Source organism: Malania oleifera, chromosome 5 (assembly GCF_029873635.1).
Source record: "Malania oleifera isolate guangnan ecotype guangnan chromosome 5, ASM2987363v1, whole genome shotgun sequence".
In the NCBI taxonomy this organism is placed as follows: domain Eukaryota; kingdom Viridiplantae; phylum Streptophyta; class Magnoliopsida; order Santalales; family Ximeniaceae; genus Malania; species Malania oleifera.
Window position 1 is genome coordinate 83,872,897 of NC_080421.1, and position 18,891 is coordinate 83,891,787.

General features: G+C 34.9%; 1 protein-coding gene across 4 annotated transcripts in view; it reads left to right on the forward strand.

Annotated features, from left to right (window-relative positions):
* Positions 1-18,415, forward strand: part of LOC131155823 (uncharacterized) — a 32,513-nt gene extending 14,098 nt beyond the window's left edge. For 2 of the 4 annotated variants that reach the window (XM_058109266.1, XM_058109267.1), the window contains exon 10: positions 17,209-17,869. In XM_058109266.1, coding sequence (XP_057965249.1) covers positions 17,209-17,589 — 381 coding nt within the window. In that variant the 3' untranslated portion in view covers positions 17,590-17,869. Of the gene's footprint in view, positions 1-17,208; positions 17,870-17,893; positions 17,941-18,065 lie in introns of those variants that run through there. The other 2 variants (XR_009136911.1, XR_009136912.1) reach the window with 2 other exon arrangements.
* The last annotated feature ends 476 nt before the right edge of the window (positions 18,416-18,891 follow it).

Here is an 18,891-nt window from a genome sequence, read left to right on the forward strand (position 1 = left end):
GCTTCTCCAAACGCCACCATATGATGTGAGCATTGAGTTCTTTATGGCCTTGTCTGAATCTTTGCCATTTCGTGTTAAGAATGGTCCTACACACAAACTCAGGGCATAGGAAAGATACAAAGATACTTGTCATTATCAAAACAGGATATGACCTAGAAGGTTAACATTCTCCCCCTTTTTGATAATGACAAATACTTTAAGCAAAAATGAGTATAGCCATGAAAGACTCCCCTTGAGAATATGCGTAAAGGAATTTATAATAAAGCTCAAGCATATGAGGAAAGGAAGACAAATAATTAATTATGCAATCAAATTGTTTACCTAGTTTTGCCTACTTCTCCCCTTTTTGGCATCAACAAAAGGGCCAAGGTAGAAAAGATATAATCATTTGAAAATAACCTTAGATAGAAGCTTATAGGCATGCAGTTGATAATAGTCATTCAAATACAAGACATAGTTTTGGGAAGATTTTTAGAAATTTCGGCAACATGCTGTTCGAAAGTGGAGCATTTCCCAAAAAAAATTTGTATGTTAAAGACCTGATTGATTTCAACAAATAATTTACAATATTCCACATCAATCAACTAAAGCAGTCCAGTGGGGATCAAAGTAGTTTATATAATAAGTACATTACTTTCCAACATCCAAAAGATAGTATAGTCATGCAGTGCAAAATGGATAACAAAAGTGATCTCACAAAGTATGAAATATATTGACAATTGATGTGAGAGAATGTTTAAATTTTCAGAGCCTTAGTTTTCTAAGTTAAGTAGCTCCCCCTTAGTTTATGCACTCAATCGTACTTCTAGGTGGCATCTCTACTGTGCATTAGACCTAATTCACGTCTAATCTATATAAATCTATCCTTTTGAAGAGGTTTTGTGAATATGTCAGCCCACTGTTCATTTGTGCACACAAACTCAAGTGCCACATCTCCCTTTTGCACATGATCACGAATAAAATGATGTCTAATTTCAATGTGTTTGATTTATGAATGTGAGATGAGATTCTTTGAGATATTGATTGCACTAGTGTTATCACATTTGATTTGAATCGTGTCATAGTGCAAACCAAAATCCATAAGTTGTTGCTTCATATAAAGCGTTTGAGCACAATAACTTCCAGTTGCAATATATTTAGTTTCGGCTGTGGATAAGCAATTGAGTTCTGTTTCTTGGAGAACCAAGAAACCAGAGATTGTTCTAAGTAATGACAAATGCCGCTAGTGCTCTTTCGATCTACTTACTGTCGGCAAAGTCAGCATCTGTGTAACTAACAATCTCAAATGAAGTATGCTTAGGGTACCACAATCCTAATTCAATAGTCCCAATAAGGTACCTAAGTATCCTTTTAACTGCTAGCAAGTGAAACTCCTTAGGTGCAACCTGAAATCTAACACACATACAAACACTAAACATAATATCAGACCTACTAACTGTAAAATACAAGAGACTACCAATCATCCCACGATAGAGTTTTGACATCAACAGGAATACCTTGCTCATCTTTGTCAAGTTTAGTGGAAGAGCTCATAGGAGTTCCTGAATTTTACTATCTTCTATATTAAATTTCTTGAGCAAATCTGTAACATATTTTGATTGACATATCATGTTTGGCTTGTTTAATCTGGAGTCCTAGGAAGAAACTTAGTTCATCCATCATGCTCATTTCAAATTCGTTTTGCATGCATTTGGCAAACTCATTGCACAATTCATCATGTGTAGCTCCAAAGATAATATCATCAACATATATTTGTATAAGGAGCATGTGATCATTTTTAGATTTAATGAAGAGTGTAGTATCAATCTTGTCTCTGGTAAATCCATTTTCTAGAAGAAAACCACTAAGCCTCTTATATCAAGCTTTAGGAGTTTGTTTCAATCCATACAAGACTTTAGACAATCGATATATATGATTAGGATATTTATGGTTTTCAAATCCTGGTGGTTGGTGTACATAAACTTCCTCATTGATATAGCCATTTAAAAAAGTGCTTTTAAAATCCATATGATATAATTTAAAATCCTTAAAATTGGCATATACAAGTAACATGCGAATGACTTCCATCCTAGCCACGGGAGCATATGTTTCCTCAAAGTCTATTCCTTCCTCCTGATTATACCCCTGGGCTACCAATCTAGCTTTGTTTCTAGTCACTACTCCATTTTCATCATTTTTGTTTCTATAAACCCATTTGGTTCCAATAATAGTGTGATCGTCAGGTCTAGGAACTAGGGTCCAAACTTTACTTCTTTCAAATTGATTTAGCTTTTCCTGTATAGATAGTATCCATGATTCATCCTCTATGGCTTCCTTAATATTTTTAGGTTCTTCTTGAAATTAGAATGCAAAATGACTAATTAGGTTTCTTAAGGAAGAATGTGTGGCAACACCACGTGAGAGTTCACCTATGATTTGTTCTAAAGGATGGTTTCTAGTAAATTTCCAGTCTCTAGGTAGTTCCTGAACCTCATTTTCAACTTTATTATCTTCAATTGATTTATCAATAATCTCTAAATTCTTATCTACATTATTTTCAATGGAGAGCTTCTCTAATCCTGTTCTAATTTCAATATCATCTTCGTCAGTTCTTTTAGAAAAAGGATTAAACTCATTAAAGACTATATGGATGGACTCAATAATAGTAAGTGTTCTTTTATTAAATACCATGTAAGCCCTGCTGTTAAGTGAATAACCTAGAAAAATTCCTTCATCAGATTTTGAGTCAAACTTTCCTAGGTGCTCGTTATCCCTAAGCACAAAACATTTATAGCCAAAGACATGAAAATAAGAGATGTTTGTTCTATGGCCATTCCATAATTCATAGGGAGTTTTATTAAGATAGGGCCTGATTAAGACTCTGTTCATTACGTAGCAAGCAGTGCTCACTGCTTCGGTCCATAAATATTTGGGTAATTTATGTTCATTAAGTATTGTTCTACCCATTTCTTGTAAGGACCTATTCTTTCTTTCAATAACACCGTTTTGCTGTGGGGTCCTAGGTGCAGAGAAATTATGTGATATACCCTCTAGGTCACAATAGTTCTCTATGCCTTCATTTTTAAATTCTGATCCCCTATCACTTCTAATGTGTGTTATTTTGTACCCTTTTTCATTTTGTATTCTACTAAAAAGTCTAGTAAATTGTTCGCATGATTCATCTTTATGTGTAAGAAATAGTACCTATGTGAACCTAAAATAGTCATATACAATTACAAATGCATATAATTTTCCTCTTAGATTCTGAACTTGATTAGGACCGAATAAGTCTAAGTGTAGCATTTGAAGTGGTCTAGTAGTGGATATGATTTTCTTTTTCTTGAAACTAGATCTCGTTTGCTTACCCATTTGACGTGCATCACAAATTTTATTTTTCACAAAAGGTGTTTTTGGTAAGCCTTTAATTAAGTCCCTTTTCACAAGTTTTGACAGCAGATCCATGCTAGCATGCCCTAGACGCCTATGCCACAACCAACTTGCTTCATTTATAGCAGAAATACATGTTATATGTTGTGAAGGTAAGTTATCAAAACTAGGGGTGTAAGCATTTTCGCGACGATCAGCAGTAAAAAGAATTTTGTTATCAAATTTATTTTCAACAATGCATTTGTCATTTTCAAAGGACACTCTATAACCTTTATCACACAATTGACTTATACTTTGTAGGTTATGTTTTAGACCATCAACTAATAAGACATTATCAATAACAAGGGAAGGTTCCTTACCAACCTTACCTACTCCAATGATTCTGCCCTTGGCGTTGTCCCCGAAGGTCACGAACCCTCCTTCCTTAGGTACAATGGATGCGAACTTGGCCTTATCGCCAATCATATGTCGTGAACATCCGCTATCCATATACCACTTGTCCTTAGATGATGATGACCTCAAACACACCTGCAAAGACTTTTAAGTAACTGATACTGGTCCCCAAATTCTGTTGGGTCCAAAGGGGTTAGTGCTTGATTCACCATTGACTCTTCATGCTTTCTTAATTTTCATATTTCTATTTCTAAATGGACAGTCAAATTGAATATGACCCTTCTGTTTGCATTTATAACATGTCATTTGCCTGAATGATTCTTTAGGTGGCATGTGTGATTTTGATTCACGAATAAAATGTCTCAAATAAAGATCATTTCGTCTTTTGTTTTCAATTCTATTAAAGCCAAGACGTTCTTTATCTAGCGAATTTCTTTTGACTCCAAGAAGTTTTTCAAAATTGTTTTGGCCCTTTGTAAATTTATAGTTAATTTTGGAGCTATCCTCCAATTTTCTTTCAAGCTTTGCAATTTTCAAATCCTTTTCTCTAAGTGACTTGCATGGGTCTTTTTTCCAATTTCAAAATGTTTTGACCAATTTTCACATTTGTTTTTCAAAACACCATTGTCCTTGGTCATCTTATTTAACAATTTAAAGACACGAATATATTCATGCTGTAGTTCTTTATATGTAGGCATATTGTTAGAATTAGAATCATCATCATAATAGTAAGAAGATAAAGAGCAAGATGATAATACCTCATCATTGTGTGCCATCAAGCACAAGTTAGCAACCCCAAAGTCACTAGAGTCCGTGTCTGAAACACTGCTATTATGTTTGTCCCACGATGTGCCGGCTTTCATTGCTTTCTTCTTTTTCTTTGATTCCTTTTTCAACAATGGGCAGTCTGGTTTGATATGCCTGACTTTGTTACAGTTGTAGCATGTGGGAGCATTTGATTTTTCTTTTCTTTTGCTTGACTCTCCCTTTTCAGATACTGAGCCCTGGAATCTTCTATATGGTTTGCTACTCTTTCTAAAGAACTTACTGAATTTCTTGGTAAGCATAGCCATATCTTCTCCTGATTCTAGTTCACTACATTCACTAGAGGTGTTAACAAATATCTTTAAAGCAGTTACCTTCTTTACTCTATTTTGTTCATTCAATCTCTCATTAATAGCCATCTCGTATGTGATGAGTGACCCTATTAGTTCATCTAGAGTCATTGCCTTTAAGTCTCTATCCTTGGCTATAGCAGTAGCCTTTGCTTCCCAAACAGGTGGCAATCCCCTCAGAATTTTCCTAATTATTTCATATGTGGGATATGTTTTGCCTAATGCATGTAATGAGTTTGTGATGTGAGTGAAACAAGTGTACATGCTCTGTATGGACTCACTAGTGTTCATCCTGAATGCCTCATACTCACTAGTCAACATGTCAATTCTGCTATCCTTAACATCTCTAGTACCCTCATAAGTAATCAATAATTTATCTCATATTTCCTTGGCGGTTGTGCATGTCATAATCCTGTTGAATTCATTTGCATCAAGTGCACAATATAAATTATTCATAGCAGTTGCATTTACACTTACAACTTTCATATCATTATCAGTGTGATCTTCCTCAGTCTTAGGTACTCTAACCTCATCTACAGTTTTCATGGGAATATAATTTCCTTTAAAGACCACTCTCCATACCTTCTAATCAATGTTTTGAAGGTAAATACGCATCCTTTGTTTCTAGAAGGTGTAGTTCACACCACTAAAAACAGGAGGACGTGTGGACGAGTGTCCCTTAGGAAAAGTTGTTACACTAACATAAGCCATTATGATCTTTTTTGCAGAAAAAACAATAAAGTCTAAGCAACTAGGCTCTGATACCAATTCTTGACTTCAGTGTAAACCCAAGAGGGGGGGGGGGGGGAGGGGGTGAATTGGATATTTAAAATTTTTCTGCTTAGGTCAACTATCCAGCAACAGTATTTCATAAACCTAGAGTCAGTCTAGAGCATATATAAAATAAACCAATAGATGCAACTGAAATTAATTTACACTAGATAAATTAAACAAGCAAGCACAATACAGTAGAGCAGATAAAGTAGAGATGACACCAGATGTGTTATCGAGATTCAACAAATGTGCCTACATCCCCGTCTCTAGCTCGCAAGCTTGTGGATTCCACTAAAGCTCACTTGCGGGTGGAGTGACACCGAATACAACACCCTTTCTTTAGTGGGTAAGGGAAACCTTAGGTCAGATTAATAGGGCTGACCCCAACCTTTACAACCAATCCTTATGGGCTAGATCAACACCCCCTCAGGTCATGCCTGGAATCCAACAGATAAACAATATAAATTGTGTACAATATCAATGCTTATCCAATAAGCAAGTATGTACCAATATAATCAGTGCACTTCAATATGATAGGAATTATAAGCTCAATGAAGTCTAGTATAGCAACTCTCAAGATAATGTCGATGTAGCAAGTAATGTGTGAGAGTGTTTAATGAGAGATTCTTTGAAACAATATATATATATATATATATATATATATATATATATATATATAAATCACAAATATGGTTTCAAAGATTTTAAGAACACAATCAAATATCTCAAAAATAATTTATCAAGTATTAAGTATAAGAGATATTTGGATTTCTAGCTTGTCAAAAATGTTTTGCTAAAAGCACAAGACAAGGTCTTGAATCTTGCAACAAGAATGCAAGACTCACAAGCCCTAGAGAGTTTTCCCAAAGAAACTTATGGATAAAATCACAAGGGAAGATTGAAACTTACTCTCAATAAAAGTCAATCTCAATCAAAGAATATGAGGGTGTAAGATTATAGTAATAGTATGGATGATTTCAAAATATTCTCACCAAAGGAATTTTGCAAGAGGAATGTGTAAGAGTAGAGTTTTTAAGCTTGTATGGGAAAAATGGCTCAAGAAATTTCAGAGAATTTTTTTGTTAATCAAAGTCTTATTCTCTTTCTAATTTTTCCAAATGAAAGTGTATATATAGCTTTTGACAAAATATAACCGTTGGGGACTCATTTGGTATTTTTGAAAATATTTAATTAAGTTTTAACTCCAATTACCGTGGTTATTTTTTGGCAACCCGAGAGTTTCGATCACCTAGTCCTTAGGGCCGGTCGCCCGAACAGACATAGAGCTGTTTTTGGGTTCAAGTGATTATGGGGAGAGCTGGTTGGTTGAAGCTAAGGCGATTTCCCAATCGTTTGTGCTTTCAGTCGCCTGGTGAGTGGTTCGGTTTGCCAAACCTCACAATTTGGTCACCTGGGGTTTTGAACTATAAGTTCGGGCGGTTGGGGCTGGTAAAAAGTGTCAGCATTCAAAGTTCGGTTGATCGTGAAATTTTAGTTCAAATTTGAACCAGTCGCCTAAGCCAAAGTATTGACTTTTTACCAGTTTGGTCAATCGAGGCATTTTTAATGCCCTATGTTAGGTCAGCCGAAGCCCTTTCAAAGTTCACTTTAGGTCCTGATTCTTATTAGAATTTACCCCTGTTAATAATGGTATAACTTTTAAGTTATAGGGGATTTTCCATGAAGTGTTTATGGGAACCTAAAGTCAATCTATGGTCATTGAGCTTATTAAACCTATCATGCATGTGATGCATTAATTATTACATACCATATTACAGACCCAAATAAATTAAACAACAAATACAAATGAAAATATTTGGTCTTCTTTTCCTTTGCTTCTCCAAACGCCACCATATGATGTGAGCATTGAGTTCTTTATGGCCTTGTCTGAATCTTTGCCATTTCATGCTAAGAATGGTCCCACACACAAACTCAGGGCACAGGTAAGATACAAAGATATTTGTCATTATCAAAACGGGATATGACCTATAAGGTCAACACCACCCCACTTTTTTTTTTTTTGGAAGAAGCCCACTTTTTCTTAAAATTAGAAGCTCACAACAAGACTGCCCTATTTTTAATAAACCCGACCCATGTTTTTAAAAAGAACCCCCTGTCATTTTCAAAACAAAGTCAGTGGGCTCAGGCCCAACTTTGAAAAAACCCCAAAACCCAATCTTTTGAACTTAGGCCCAATTTTGAACAAAGCCCAAAACACAATTTTTGAGACTTAGGCCCAATTTTTAGAAAACCCCAAAGCCCGCGACTTCTTTATGAAATTCACAGGGGTGGGCTAGGCCCAATTTTAAATGTCATTTTTTTAAAAAGCCAAACCCGGGTTAAACTGCAGTCCAAGCCCAACAGTGATTAGAGCCCATCCTTTTAACCCAACCAGAGCCCTAAGTAGAGTCAAATTTTGACTTAACCAAAGCCTTCGACCCGAGCCCATCCTGTTAACCCAGCCAGAGCCCAAACCAGAGTCAAATTTTGACTTAACCAAACCCTTTGACCTAACCATAACCCAAACTAGAGCCAAACCATAAGGTTACTCGAACCCTAACCCAGGTCAAGGTCCGGGAGCTTGTTTGGCTCTAGAGAAAATCTTGAGAAAAGCCCAAGAAACCCCCACCGAAAATACAAAACATCAATGAAATTGTCAAAAACCGAGAGGATGAACAACAAAAGGGGAGGTAGGGACTTATCTTTCGCAAAACCCTTTAAGTTCTCCAAACCCCAGTTTTGTTTCTAACCAGCGAGAAACAGAAACAAAAGGTCAGATCCATAAATAGAAAGAGAAAGAGAGATAGAGAGAGAAAAGAGAGAATAGAGAAGAAGAGAGATGGGAGAGTGAGAACGTAGAGGAGGGAGCAGATCTGAGAGAGTGAGAACGTAGAGGAGAGAGAGAGAGAGAGAGAGAGAGAGAGCCTTTATTAAGAATTATCCCCAAATTGAATTTTACAACCTTTAATTACTCCTTTTAAAATAAACAAACAAATAAATGAATTAATAGGATATAAGAAAACTGGGTGTGACTTAGAAATGCCTAATAAGACCTTCAAAATAGGGGATCTTGTTAGAAACCTCCCCTGCAAAGCCGATACAGGTGAGGTCTAAAAGTACCCTATTGCCCTTTTATAAATCATAGCGACACATCCACCCAAAAATCATCAAAAAGTATCTTTAAAAATGTTCTTGGATTTTTCAAAATCCTTGTAGAATTTTTCTGAACACTTTTTTTTTTTTAAAACATTTCTCCAAAATTTTTGGGTTTTTTTAAAGATTTTTTTTTTCTTTTTTTTTTTTTGGGTAAAAAGCCATATCAATATAACAAAGTTTAACTTTCAAACATCTAATATGCAATGAAATAACTTTTAAGATAAACAAGAATTGATGAGTAAACTAATGTATACTAACCTCAGTTTCAAAACCATATCATGTGATAAAATGCAAGGCTCCAAATAACAATATGATCGATCATAATTAAGAATGAGTCATGGACACCCTATCAAAATTTCAGCTCAATCGGACGAGAAATTACCATCCGATCGCCTACATCAAGCTGACGGCGCACGCACCTCCAATCTTGAAGCTGTTGTGCAATGAGGCTACTGTTTAAGGCACAAAACCGAAGTTGCAAAGCTCCAAATAATAATGTAATCAATCAGAATTAAGAAGAATGAGTCATGAACAACTTGTTAAAATTTTAGCTCCATCAGACATGAAATCACCATCCGATTGTCTACATCAAGCTGACTACGCAAGCACCATCAATCCTGAAGCTGCTGCTGCAATGAGGTTGCTGTTCAAGGCACAAAATCAAAGTTTCAAAGCTCCAAATAATAATTTGACCGATCATAATTAAGAAGGATGAGTTGGGAACAACCTGTCAAAATTTAAGCTCCATCGAAGAAGAAATCACCATCTGATCATCTAGATCAAGTCAATTGCGCAGACATCTCCAATCCTGAATTTTGAGCAAAACCAATTTTTCTGCTCTCTCTCTCTCTTTTTTTTTTTTGGGATAGGCAGTCGTGCCTCTCTTTCTCCTCTATTGGGCTTGCTTTCCTTGCTTCCCCCTTCTTGTGTGTGGATGCCCATATTTGTAGGTTTAGGGTTTCATTCATCATAGGAAACAAATTAATTTCTCAATTTTGTTGATTTTTCAATTAATGCAGATTTTTCAATTAATTCCTTAGTCTTGTAGATTTTTCAATTAATGTAGATTTTCCAATTAATTCCTCATTTTTTTAGATTTTTCAATTAATGCAGATTTTTCAATTAATTCCTCAATCTTGCAGATTTTTCAATTAATGTAGATTTTCCAATTAATTCATTAGACTTGCAGATTTTTCAATTAATGTAGATTTTTCTATTAATTCCTCAATCTTGCAGATTTTTCCATTAATGCAAAATTTTCAATTAATTCCTCATTGTATTTTGTGTATTTTTATATTTTCCTATATATTATGATTTTTTTCCATGTATTCTAGTATTTCGGATCCCTTTTGGTATTTGTATGAACAATGAGAATGCCTAAAAGTTTTTATATTGGGCCCTAGATAAAATAGGGTGTCTACAGCTGCCCTTTTTATAGGTTTGTTGTTTAACATGACAGGATGAGCAGTCTTCTTGTTATCTTTCAGCAACCAATCTATAAAGACAAAGGACACATATTTTGGACTGGGCCAAATATAATAAGAGAGAACAATGTCTGAACTCACAAAAAGGCATGGAATTTCATGTCAACTTGATGAACCTACTGATTATGGTGAAAGCATCGACTGCTCAAGCCTATGGACCAATGCCACATGCTTCTGAGACAATCAAAACAATTTAAATGTGACCCCTCAAATTAACAAGTTAATTAGGGCAACTTTAAATGTTAGCGGTCAGTACAACTTGAATGTGACTATTTGGAAAAAATAGCCAGGGCAACTTGGAGTGTTAGTGGTTGGTACAACTTGGTGTGTTATTGGTTAGTGCAACTTGAATGGGACTACTTGGATTTTGGAACTCTCAATGGCTCATGCCTTTAAGGTAGCCAAAACAACTTCTAGATGACTACTCGGATTTGGAAAATCGTAATCGCTGCAAACTTTTGAGATAGCCAAAGCATTTTGGATGGGACCATTCAGACTTTAGGAACTGTAATCGCCGCAAATATCTGAAATGGTCAAAACAACTTGAAGATGACTACTCGGATTTGGGAACTGTAATTGCCGCAAACCTCCGGGATAGCCAGAGCATTTTGGATGGTACCATTTAGACTTTGGAAACTTTAATTGCCACAACAATCTAAAATGGTCAAAACAATTTGAACATGACTACTTGGATTTGGGAACTATAAATGCCGCAAACCTCCGAGATGGCCAGAGCATTTTGGATGATACCATTCAGACTTTGGGAACTGTAATTGCTACAAACATTTGAAATGGTCAAAATAACTTGAATATGACTACCTAGATTTGGGAATTCTAATTGCCGAAAACCTCCGAGATAGTCAGAGCATTTTGGATGGGACCATTCAGACTTTGGGACTTGTGATTGATGCAAACATCTTAAATGGTCAAAACAACTTGAAGATGACTACCCGGATTTGGGAACTCTAATCACCGCAAGCCTAAGAGACAGCCGGAGCATTTTTGGATGTGACCATTTAGACTTTGGAAACTGTAATCGCCGCAAAGATATGTAATGGTCAAAACAACTTGAAGATGACTACTCGGATTTGGGAACTTTAATCGGCGCAAACCTCCGAGATAGTCAGAGCATTTTGGATGGGACCATTCAGACTTTGGGAACTGTAATTGCCGCAAACATCTGAAATGGCCAAAACAGCTTGAAGATGACTACTCGGATTTGGGAGTTGTAATCGCCGCAAACCTCTAAGATAGCTCGAGCATTTTGGATGAGACCATTCAGATTTTGGGAACTGTAATCGCTGCAAACATGTGAAATGGTCAAAACAACTTGAAGATGACTACTTGGATTTGGGAACTGTAATCGCCACAAACCTCCAAGATAGTCAGAGCATTTTGGATGAGACCATTCAAACTTTGGGAACTGTAATCGCCGTAAACATCTAAAATGGTCAAAACAACTTGAAGGTGACTACTTTCTACGCCTGAGTAGTCATCTTCAAGTTGTTTTGACCATTTTAGATGTTTGCGGCGATTACAGTTCCCAAAGTTTGAGTGGTCCCATGCAAAATGCTCTGGCTATCTCAAAGGTTTACGGCGATTATAGTTCCCAAATTCGAGTAGCCATCTTCAACTTGTTTTGGCTACCTTGGAGGCATGTGCCATTGAGAGTTCCCAAATCCAAGTAGTCCCATTCAAGTTGCACTAACCACTAACACTCCAAGTTGTACTAATCACTAAGACTGCAAGTTATACTAACCACTAACACACTCTAAGTTGCCCTGGCTATTTTTTCCAAATAGTCACATTCAAGTTGTACTGACCGCTAACACTTCAAGTTGCCTTGATTATCTTGTTAATTTGAGGGGTCATATTCAAATTGTTCAGATTGTCTCAGAAGCATTTGGCTTTGGTCCACATGCTTGAGCAGTTGTTGCTTTCACCATAATCAGTAGGTTCATCAAGTTGACCTGAAATTCCATGCCTTTTTGTGAGTTCAGGCATTGTTCTCTCTTGTTATATTTTACGCAGCCCAAAATCTCTGTCCTTTGTCTTTATAGATTTGTTGTTAAAAGATAATAGGAAAATTGCTCTTCTTGTCTTGTTAAACAACAAACCTATAGAGAGGGGCAGCTGTAACCACCCTATTTTGCCTGAGGCCAAATAAAAATTTTTTTAGGCATTTTCATTATTCATACAAATACCAAAAGTTGTTCGAAATACTAGAATACATGGAAATACATCATAATATATAGGGAAATATAGAAATACACGAAATACAAGGAAGAATTAATTGGAAAATATGCATTAATTGAAAAATCTGCAAGATTGAGGAATTAATTGGAAAATCTACATTAATTGAAAAATCTGTTGTTTCCTATATTGAATGAAACCCTAAACCTATAAATAGGGGCATCCACACACAAGAAGTGGGGAGCAAGGAAAGCAAGTCCAATAGAGGAGAAAGAAAAGAGGATAGGGTTTAGAATAAAATTTGAGAGGGAGGAAAAAGGGAGGCACGACTGCCTAGCCCAGAAAAAGAGAAAGCTTTATGCTAAGAGAGAAAAAAATTGGTTTTGCTGAAAATTCAGGATTGGAGGTGCCTGCACATTAAATTTGATCTAGATGATCGGATGGTGATTTCTTATCCGATGAAGATGAAATTTAACAAGTTGTTCCCGACTCATCATTTTTAATTCTGATTGGTCGGATTATTATTTAGAGCTTTGAAACTTTAGTTTTGTGCCTTAGACAATAGCCTTATTGTAGCAGTACCTTTAGGATTGAAGGTGCCTGTGCAGTTAGCTTGATGTAGATGATCGGATGATGATTTCTTATCCGATGGAGCTAAAATTTGACAGGTTGTTCATGATTCAATACTTCTTAATTCTGATTGGTCGGATTATTATTTGGAGCTTTACAACTTTTGTTTTGTGTCTTGGACAGAAAGCCTCATTGCAGCAGCAGCTTTAGAATTGGAGGTGCCTGTGTCGTCAGTTTGATGTAGATGATCGGATGATAGTTTCTCGTTCGATTGGACTGAAATTTTAATAGGATGTTCATGACTCATCCTACTTAATTATGATTGGTCGGATTGTTATTTGGAGCCTTACATTTTATCACATGATATGGTTTTGAAACCGAGGTTAGTATACATTAGTTTACTCATCAATTCTTGCTTATCTGAAAAGTCAATTAATTGCATATTAGATGTTTGAAAGTTAAACTTGGTTATCTTGATATGATTTTTTGGTAAAAAACCAAAAAATGATGAAAACAAAAAAATCTTTGATAAATCCTGGAAATTTTGGAGAAATGTTCAAAAAAAAAAATGTGTTCAGAAAAATTCTACAAAATTTTGAAAAATCTGGGAACATTTTTAAAGATACTTTTTGATGATTTGTGTGTGGGTGTGTCCCCATGATTTAAAAAGAGGCAATGGGGTATTTTTAAACCTCACCTGTATCGGCTCTGAAGTGGATTTTTCTAGGAATGTATAATAAGACCTCCAAAAAAGGGGGATTTTGCTAGAAAAATCCCCCTTTTTTGGAGGTCTTATTATACATTCCGAAGTCACACTTAGTTTTTCTGATATCCAATTGATTTTGTACATTTATTTATTTATTTACTTGTTCGTTTATTTTAAAAGGAGTAAATTAAAGGTTATTAAATTCAATTTGGAGATAATTCTTAATTAATTAGGTATCGTTTGTAGAACGGGTGTGTAGGGGCTGCGAATACCTTCCCCTTATATAATTGAACTCCCGATTCCAATCCTGGTATACATAGATTGAGATTACTGGTTACTTGTCCTAGGTTTAGTCTAGAAACCAATTAAATGAGAAGTAATTAGGTGTTCTAACCACACTAAAGAAAAATAGGTTAGTGGCGACTCCAAATTTCAAAATTTTAAAAAATCATATTTTATTCCCTCGCCTCCCGGGGGCTTCGCCTTGGGACATTGCGACAGTTAGTATGACATATTACTTAATTTAGCATAGTGAAACTTAGTATCCCAATGGGGTGTGTGCACTAGTGCTTTAGTTGATTCTGTAAAAATTCACCTTTTAAGATTTCTGAGGAATGCGAAGGAAAATAAATTTTTTGCCTTAAAGATGTAGTTTCATGGATGGTAATGTATAACCTAATGATATCGGTACATGATAAAAAATTTCTTTGATTCTTTGTGGCTAGTCAATGCTGCATGTAGCATTGTTTCTTTGGTTTATGTTTTTTGCTTATACAAAGTAGGTTAGAAGTGGTAGGCAACTCATGGGGTGATGGGTAAAAGATAAGATTCGAAAAAATGAAGAAATTCTGGTGCCACAAGTCCTTGCTGCTTTGGTTGCTTCTTCGTCAAGTAATCAATAATCTTCATGTAAACAACCTAAGCAACAATGAGAACTAAGAGAAAAATTCAAATAAGTTTGCCAATGTTCAGCATTTTATAGGTAATTTGAATATGAAATCAATATTATTATTTTTTTTAATAAACAATTTCGTTTTTGTATGAGTGAATATCTTATATATGATTATTTGGGGTGCCCATAAGACCAAAGTACTTAAGGCACACAGAAAAACTATGTATCTTTAAATGTCCAGCAACAACAACAACAAAAAAAAAATGAAGCCTTAAGTACCACTAGGTGGGGTCGGCTATATGAATCCTTTTCTGCCAATTTATGCGATCATGGACTGAGATGTCCAGAAACAAAAAAAAATCTAGAGATATTGAGTGACTGAGATGATGAGGATTAGGCGAGAGCACGTATCTGTAAGATTAGAGAAAATTGGAAGAAAAAAAGACTTCCTCGTCATGCATTTGGATGCCTACAATTTTGTAGCATGAGTAGGATGAATGGTAAGGCAGAGCCTTGATCAAATGGTAAGGGTGTTAACAGTGAAACTTGAAGGTTTACACGTTCAGGTCGCAGAAATAGCCTCTCCAAATGTTGAGATAAGGTTGCACGCATATGCATATGGATATGGTGTAGGAGTTTTGGGCACTGAGCATTGCATTTCTTTTAGGAGGAAGGGCCTTTGTTGCAAGGTGAAGGTGTGTTCACCATCTACTTCGCAGAAGTCCGAACCTGTCAAGGGTTGTGATGGCTAATAATAAATATAGCAACTTATTAACAAAAGGATTGGACATATATATATACACACACAAACAGCTACTTTTAAAAAAATCATTAAAAGCTTCCATTATATTGAGTTTGCCAATGTGGCAACCTATGTATAATTTTATGGTATATATACTAACTATCAGAGTATTTTTTTTATTTTATATTTTTTATAATTTAGTTAAAATATTTTTATGTCAACATTCACTTTATCCCACTATGAATTAGTAAGTTGCTAAGTAAGACACTGTAAAGAAGTAAATAAATTTTTTGACTCAAATTTTGAATTTGTATAGGGATATATTTTAATGCTTAAAAATAAATGCCAAAGGAAGAGTTGTAGTTATGGATGATTTATTAGTTGTGAAACATTTTTTGTTATCTAGATTTGGTTATTTAATATCTAATACTTTTCTTATGTTTGTATTAGCTTTACTATTCAACTAATATTTACACATGGATATTTTAGGGAATAAAAACTAGACACCTTAGTTGTGAATCCCCTTTTTATATGTATATTCTATAAATGATTTGACAAAATTAAGTATAATTGTGTTTTGCGTTTAATAAAAAATCATAGCTTCAAATTTTGGCATTAAACTTTATGTTTCTGCAAAGTTCTATTTACTTAATGGCTGCTTTTAACTTTAGAACATGCGTTTTAAACATAACATGGCATTTGGTTTGTGGGATCTCAAATGCCTCTTTACAATTGCATTTCATTTCCTAGAATCCTATTCTCGAGTTTAGTCATAATTTTAGAAATATATATATATTTTTTGTTGGGATTTATGAGTCATCTAGAGGATTTAATTTTAGGTTTAAAAAATTTATGAGGTTGAATTTTAGGCATAACTCTAGGGTGAATTTAGAATAATTTAGAAATGAGGGAAAAAATAAAAAATAAAAAAATTTCATCAAGATTATTGGAAATCCTCATTACAAGACACCTTTTGTTTGGCTCACGTTATGAGATTATTGGAAATATGTGCAGTGGATGTCAATGCTCATGATTGGTTCAACATAAAAATCATTTCAGGCATTTCAACAAGATTACTTGAAAGAACCATTGACCTGTTTATCCAAGAAGGCAAGAACATATAAAAAATAGCTGTATGTTTGTGACATGCAATATTATTTAATTTATTATAATGTGAATGCTATAATACCACATGATATCATAATTAGTTATATTGTCATATTTTAATATAATAATAATATATTACTAATTATTATGTTATGTATCATAATACTATTGTGTATTTTAGTATTACAGCTTTTATTCTATTGCAAAAATCCTAATAGTGTGTAAAAATGATAGTACATTATTATATCATTTTATGAATGTAATTGATAACTAGGTAATACTGCAATATATTTTATTATAATATAATTATAAAAATTATAATGATATTACATTGTAAAATTTGTATTATTTCCAATTTTTAATGTTATAATAATTTAATATCATAAATATCCTAATTGTATGATAATACTATAATAAAGGGGTATTTTTGTTCTATCTGGCTAAAAATTGGGGGCATCCTAAATTAATTATTGCATATAATTTTTATCACCTGTCTGGAACTTTTTGAGAAACACTTGTTTAAATTTTAATTTTAAACTCAAAAAGCAAGGGATGAATTATATGTATTAGGAAACAAACTTGAGAATGAGACCTATAAGTCCAGTAAATAATGTCTGAATTTCCAGTTTGTTTTTCCGGAAACAGCATGGCACTGCTGCACTACTCTACCGAGCATATTTTCCGATATGAAATTGGTGTGATACTTGTAGGTGGTTTCCATCACCAAAGGGACCTTTATTCCCACGAGCATAGGAACCAGCCGTTCTGCAGATTTCTTGTGGATGGTTACAGGCGTCTCCAATTTACAGGGTTTTGATTCCCCATCTTTGGCTCGCGTGAGGGTTGTCTCTGGTTTCAAGCAAAGCGATCATGAGCTTGAGCCAACGTTTCTGGAAGATGATGAAATTCCTGGAAAAGGAAAACTGCTTCAAGTGTTGCAAGGAAGTGTTTCCATTGAAGACAAGGTTTTCTTGGCAGCTGCTGAAGCTCTGAAAATGGCAATGAGCAATTTGTTAATTAAGAAGCAGTACTCTGTGGAGAGGAGAGATTTTAGAAAGCGGAGAAGAAATGATAGAAAAATGAAGCAATAGCATGATTTGGAGACTTGCAGCGCCAGCTTATTTTTGATTGTTTTGCAGGAAAATATTTTTGAATCACCCAAAGGTACTTTTTTATTATTAGATGTTAATTATGGGAAAATGAGTTATTGAATTTTTAAGTTGAGGGAGTTCTCCAGTGAAATGGTAAAAATGTAGGCCTTAGGCTGTAATATTTTTTGACCATCTTCCAGGTACTTGCTTTATTGTGTGAACTACTCCCAGTCAACTGGAGTATATTATGATATAATACGAAGGTGGTCACTGATTGATTGCTTGGTTTTGCATCTTTTCTCAGATTTTAATGGACAAAGGAGTAGCACTTCAAGGGTAGAAGGAGATGAGGTTTTTAAAATTTTAAATTTTCGTTTGTTTGTTTGTATATATATTTGTTTGCGTATGTACTTATTTGTTTTGTTGTCCTAAAGCCAACGATGGTTGGATATAAAAGAGAACCCATATCTATTCAGTTACTTGTGAATGCAGGGCGCATATAATCCCATATCTCTACACATAATAAAAGAGATCTTCAGAAATAGACAGGCGGGTAGCTTTTGCGTGAAGGAATAATGTGCATCTTAAATGCATTGAACTCCCGTTTTCTTTTTATTTAAGCTTGAACTCCCGTTTTCTTTTTATTTAAGCCTCTATCTAACCCCCCGGGCTTACAATTGATCTTTTGCTCAGACTCAACCATTACATTCTGGATTATTCAATTCACACTCTTTCCTACTTGAAAGATTTATTGAGTTGTACAAAGATTACATGGGATTTTTTGTATTTTTTTATTGAGAATGAAGGATTCCATTCGTACCTTCAATTACTTTTTTCAGTAAAAATATCATATCCAACGGTGCATGTTCAATTATCTTGACTAGAGGGTGAGCATATTGAAGTCAACAAAGCCCGACACCCTTATATGCAAGGTAACTATGATATACCAGACCTGAGAGAAAGCCCATGCACCTACACTGCATATGAAAACAAGTTGTTCAACTTTCATATGATTCAAAAATTAAAATATAATTTTATGAGATTTTTGATTGATTGATTGTTTAGCTCTTCAACTGTTATTGGCCCAATTATGAATGTGATTGCATGACCTGTGCCCCTTGTAAACCCCTCAAAATCTCACTGTACCTTTTAATTTTTTCTATTTCCTTTTAACTCGAGGACTAATTACATGATCTCCCTTCTCACCTTTCCCCTTTGTCTTCCTTTGGATTAGCAACTCAAGGATGTTAAGATCTTTGCAAAATTACACCTAGGAGTCCAACCTTCATCTCTTGCTTAGGC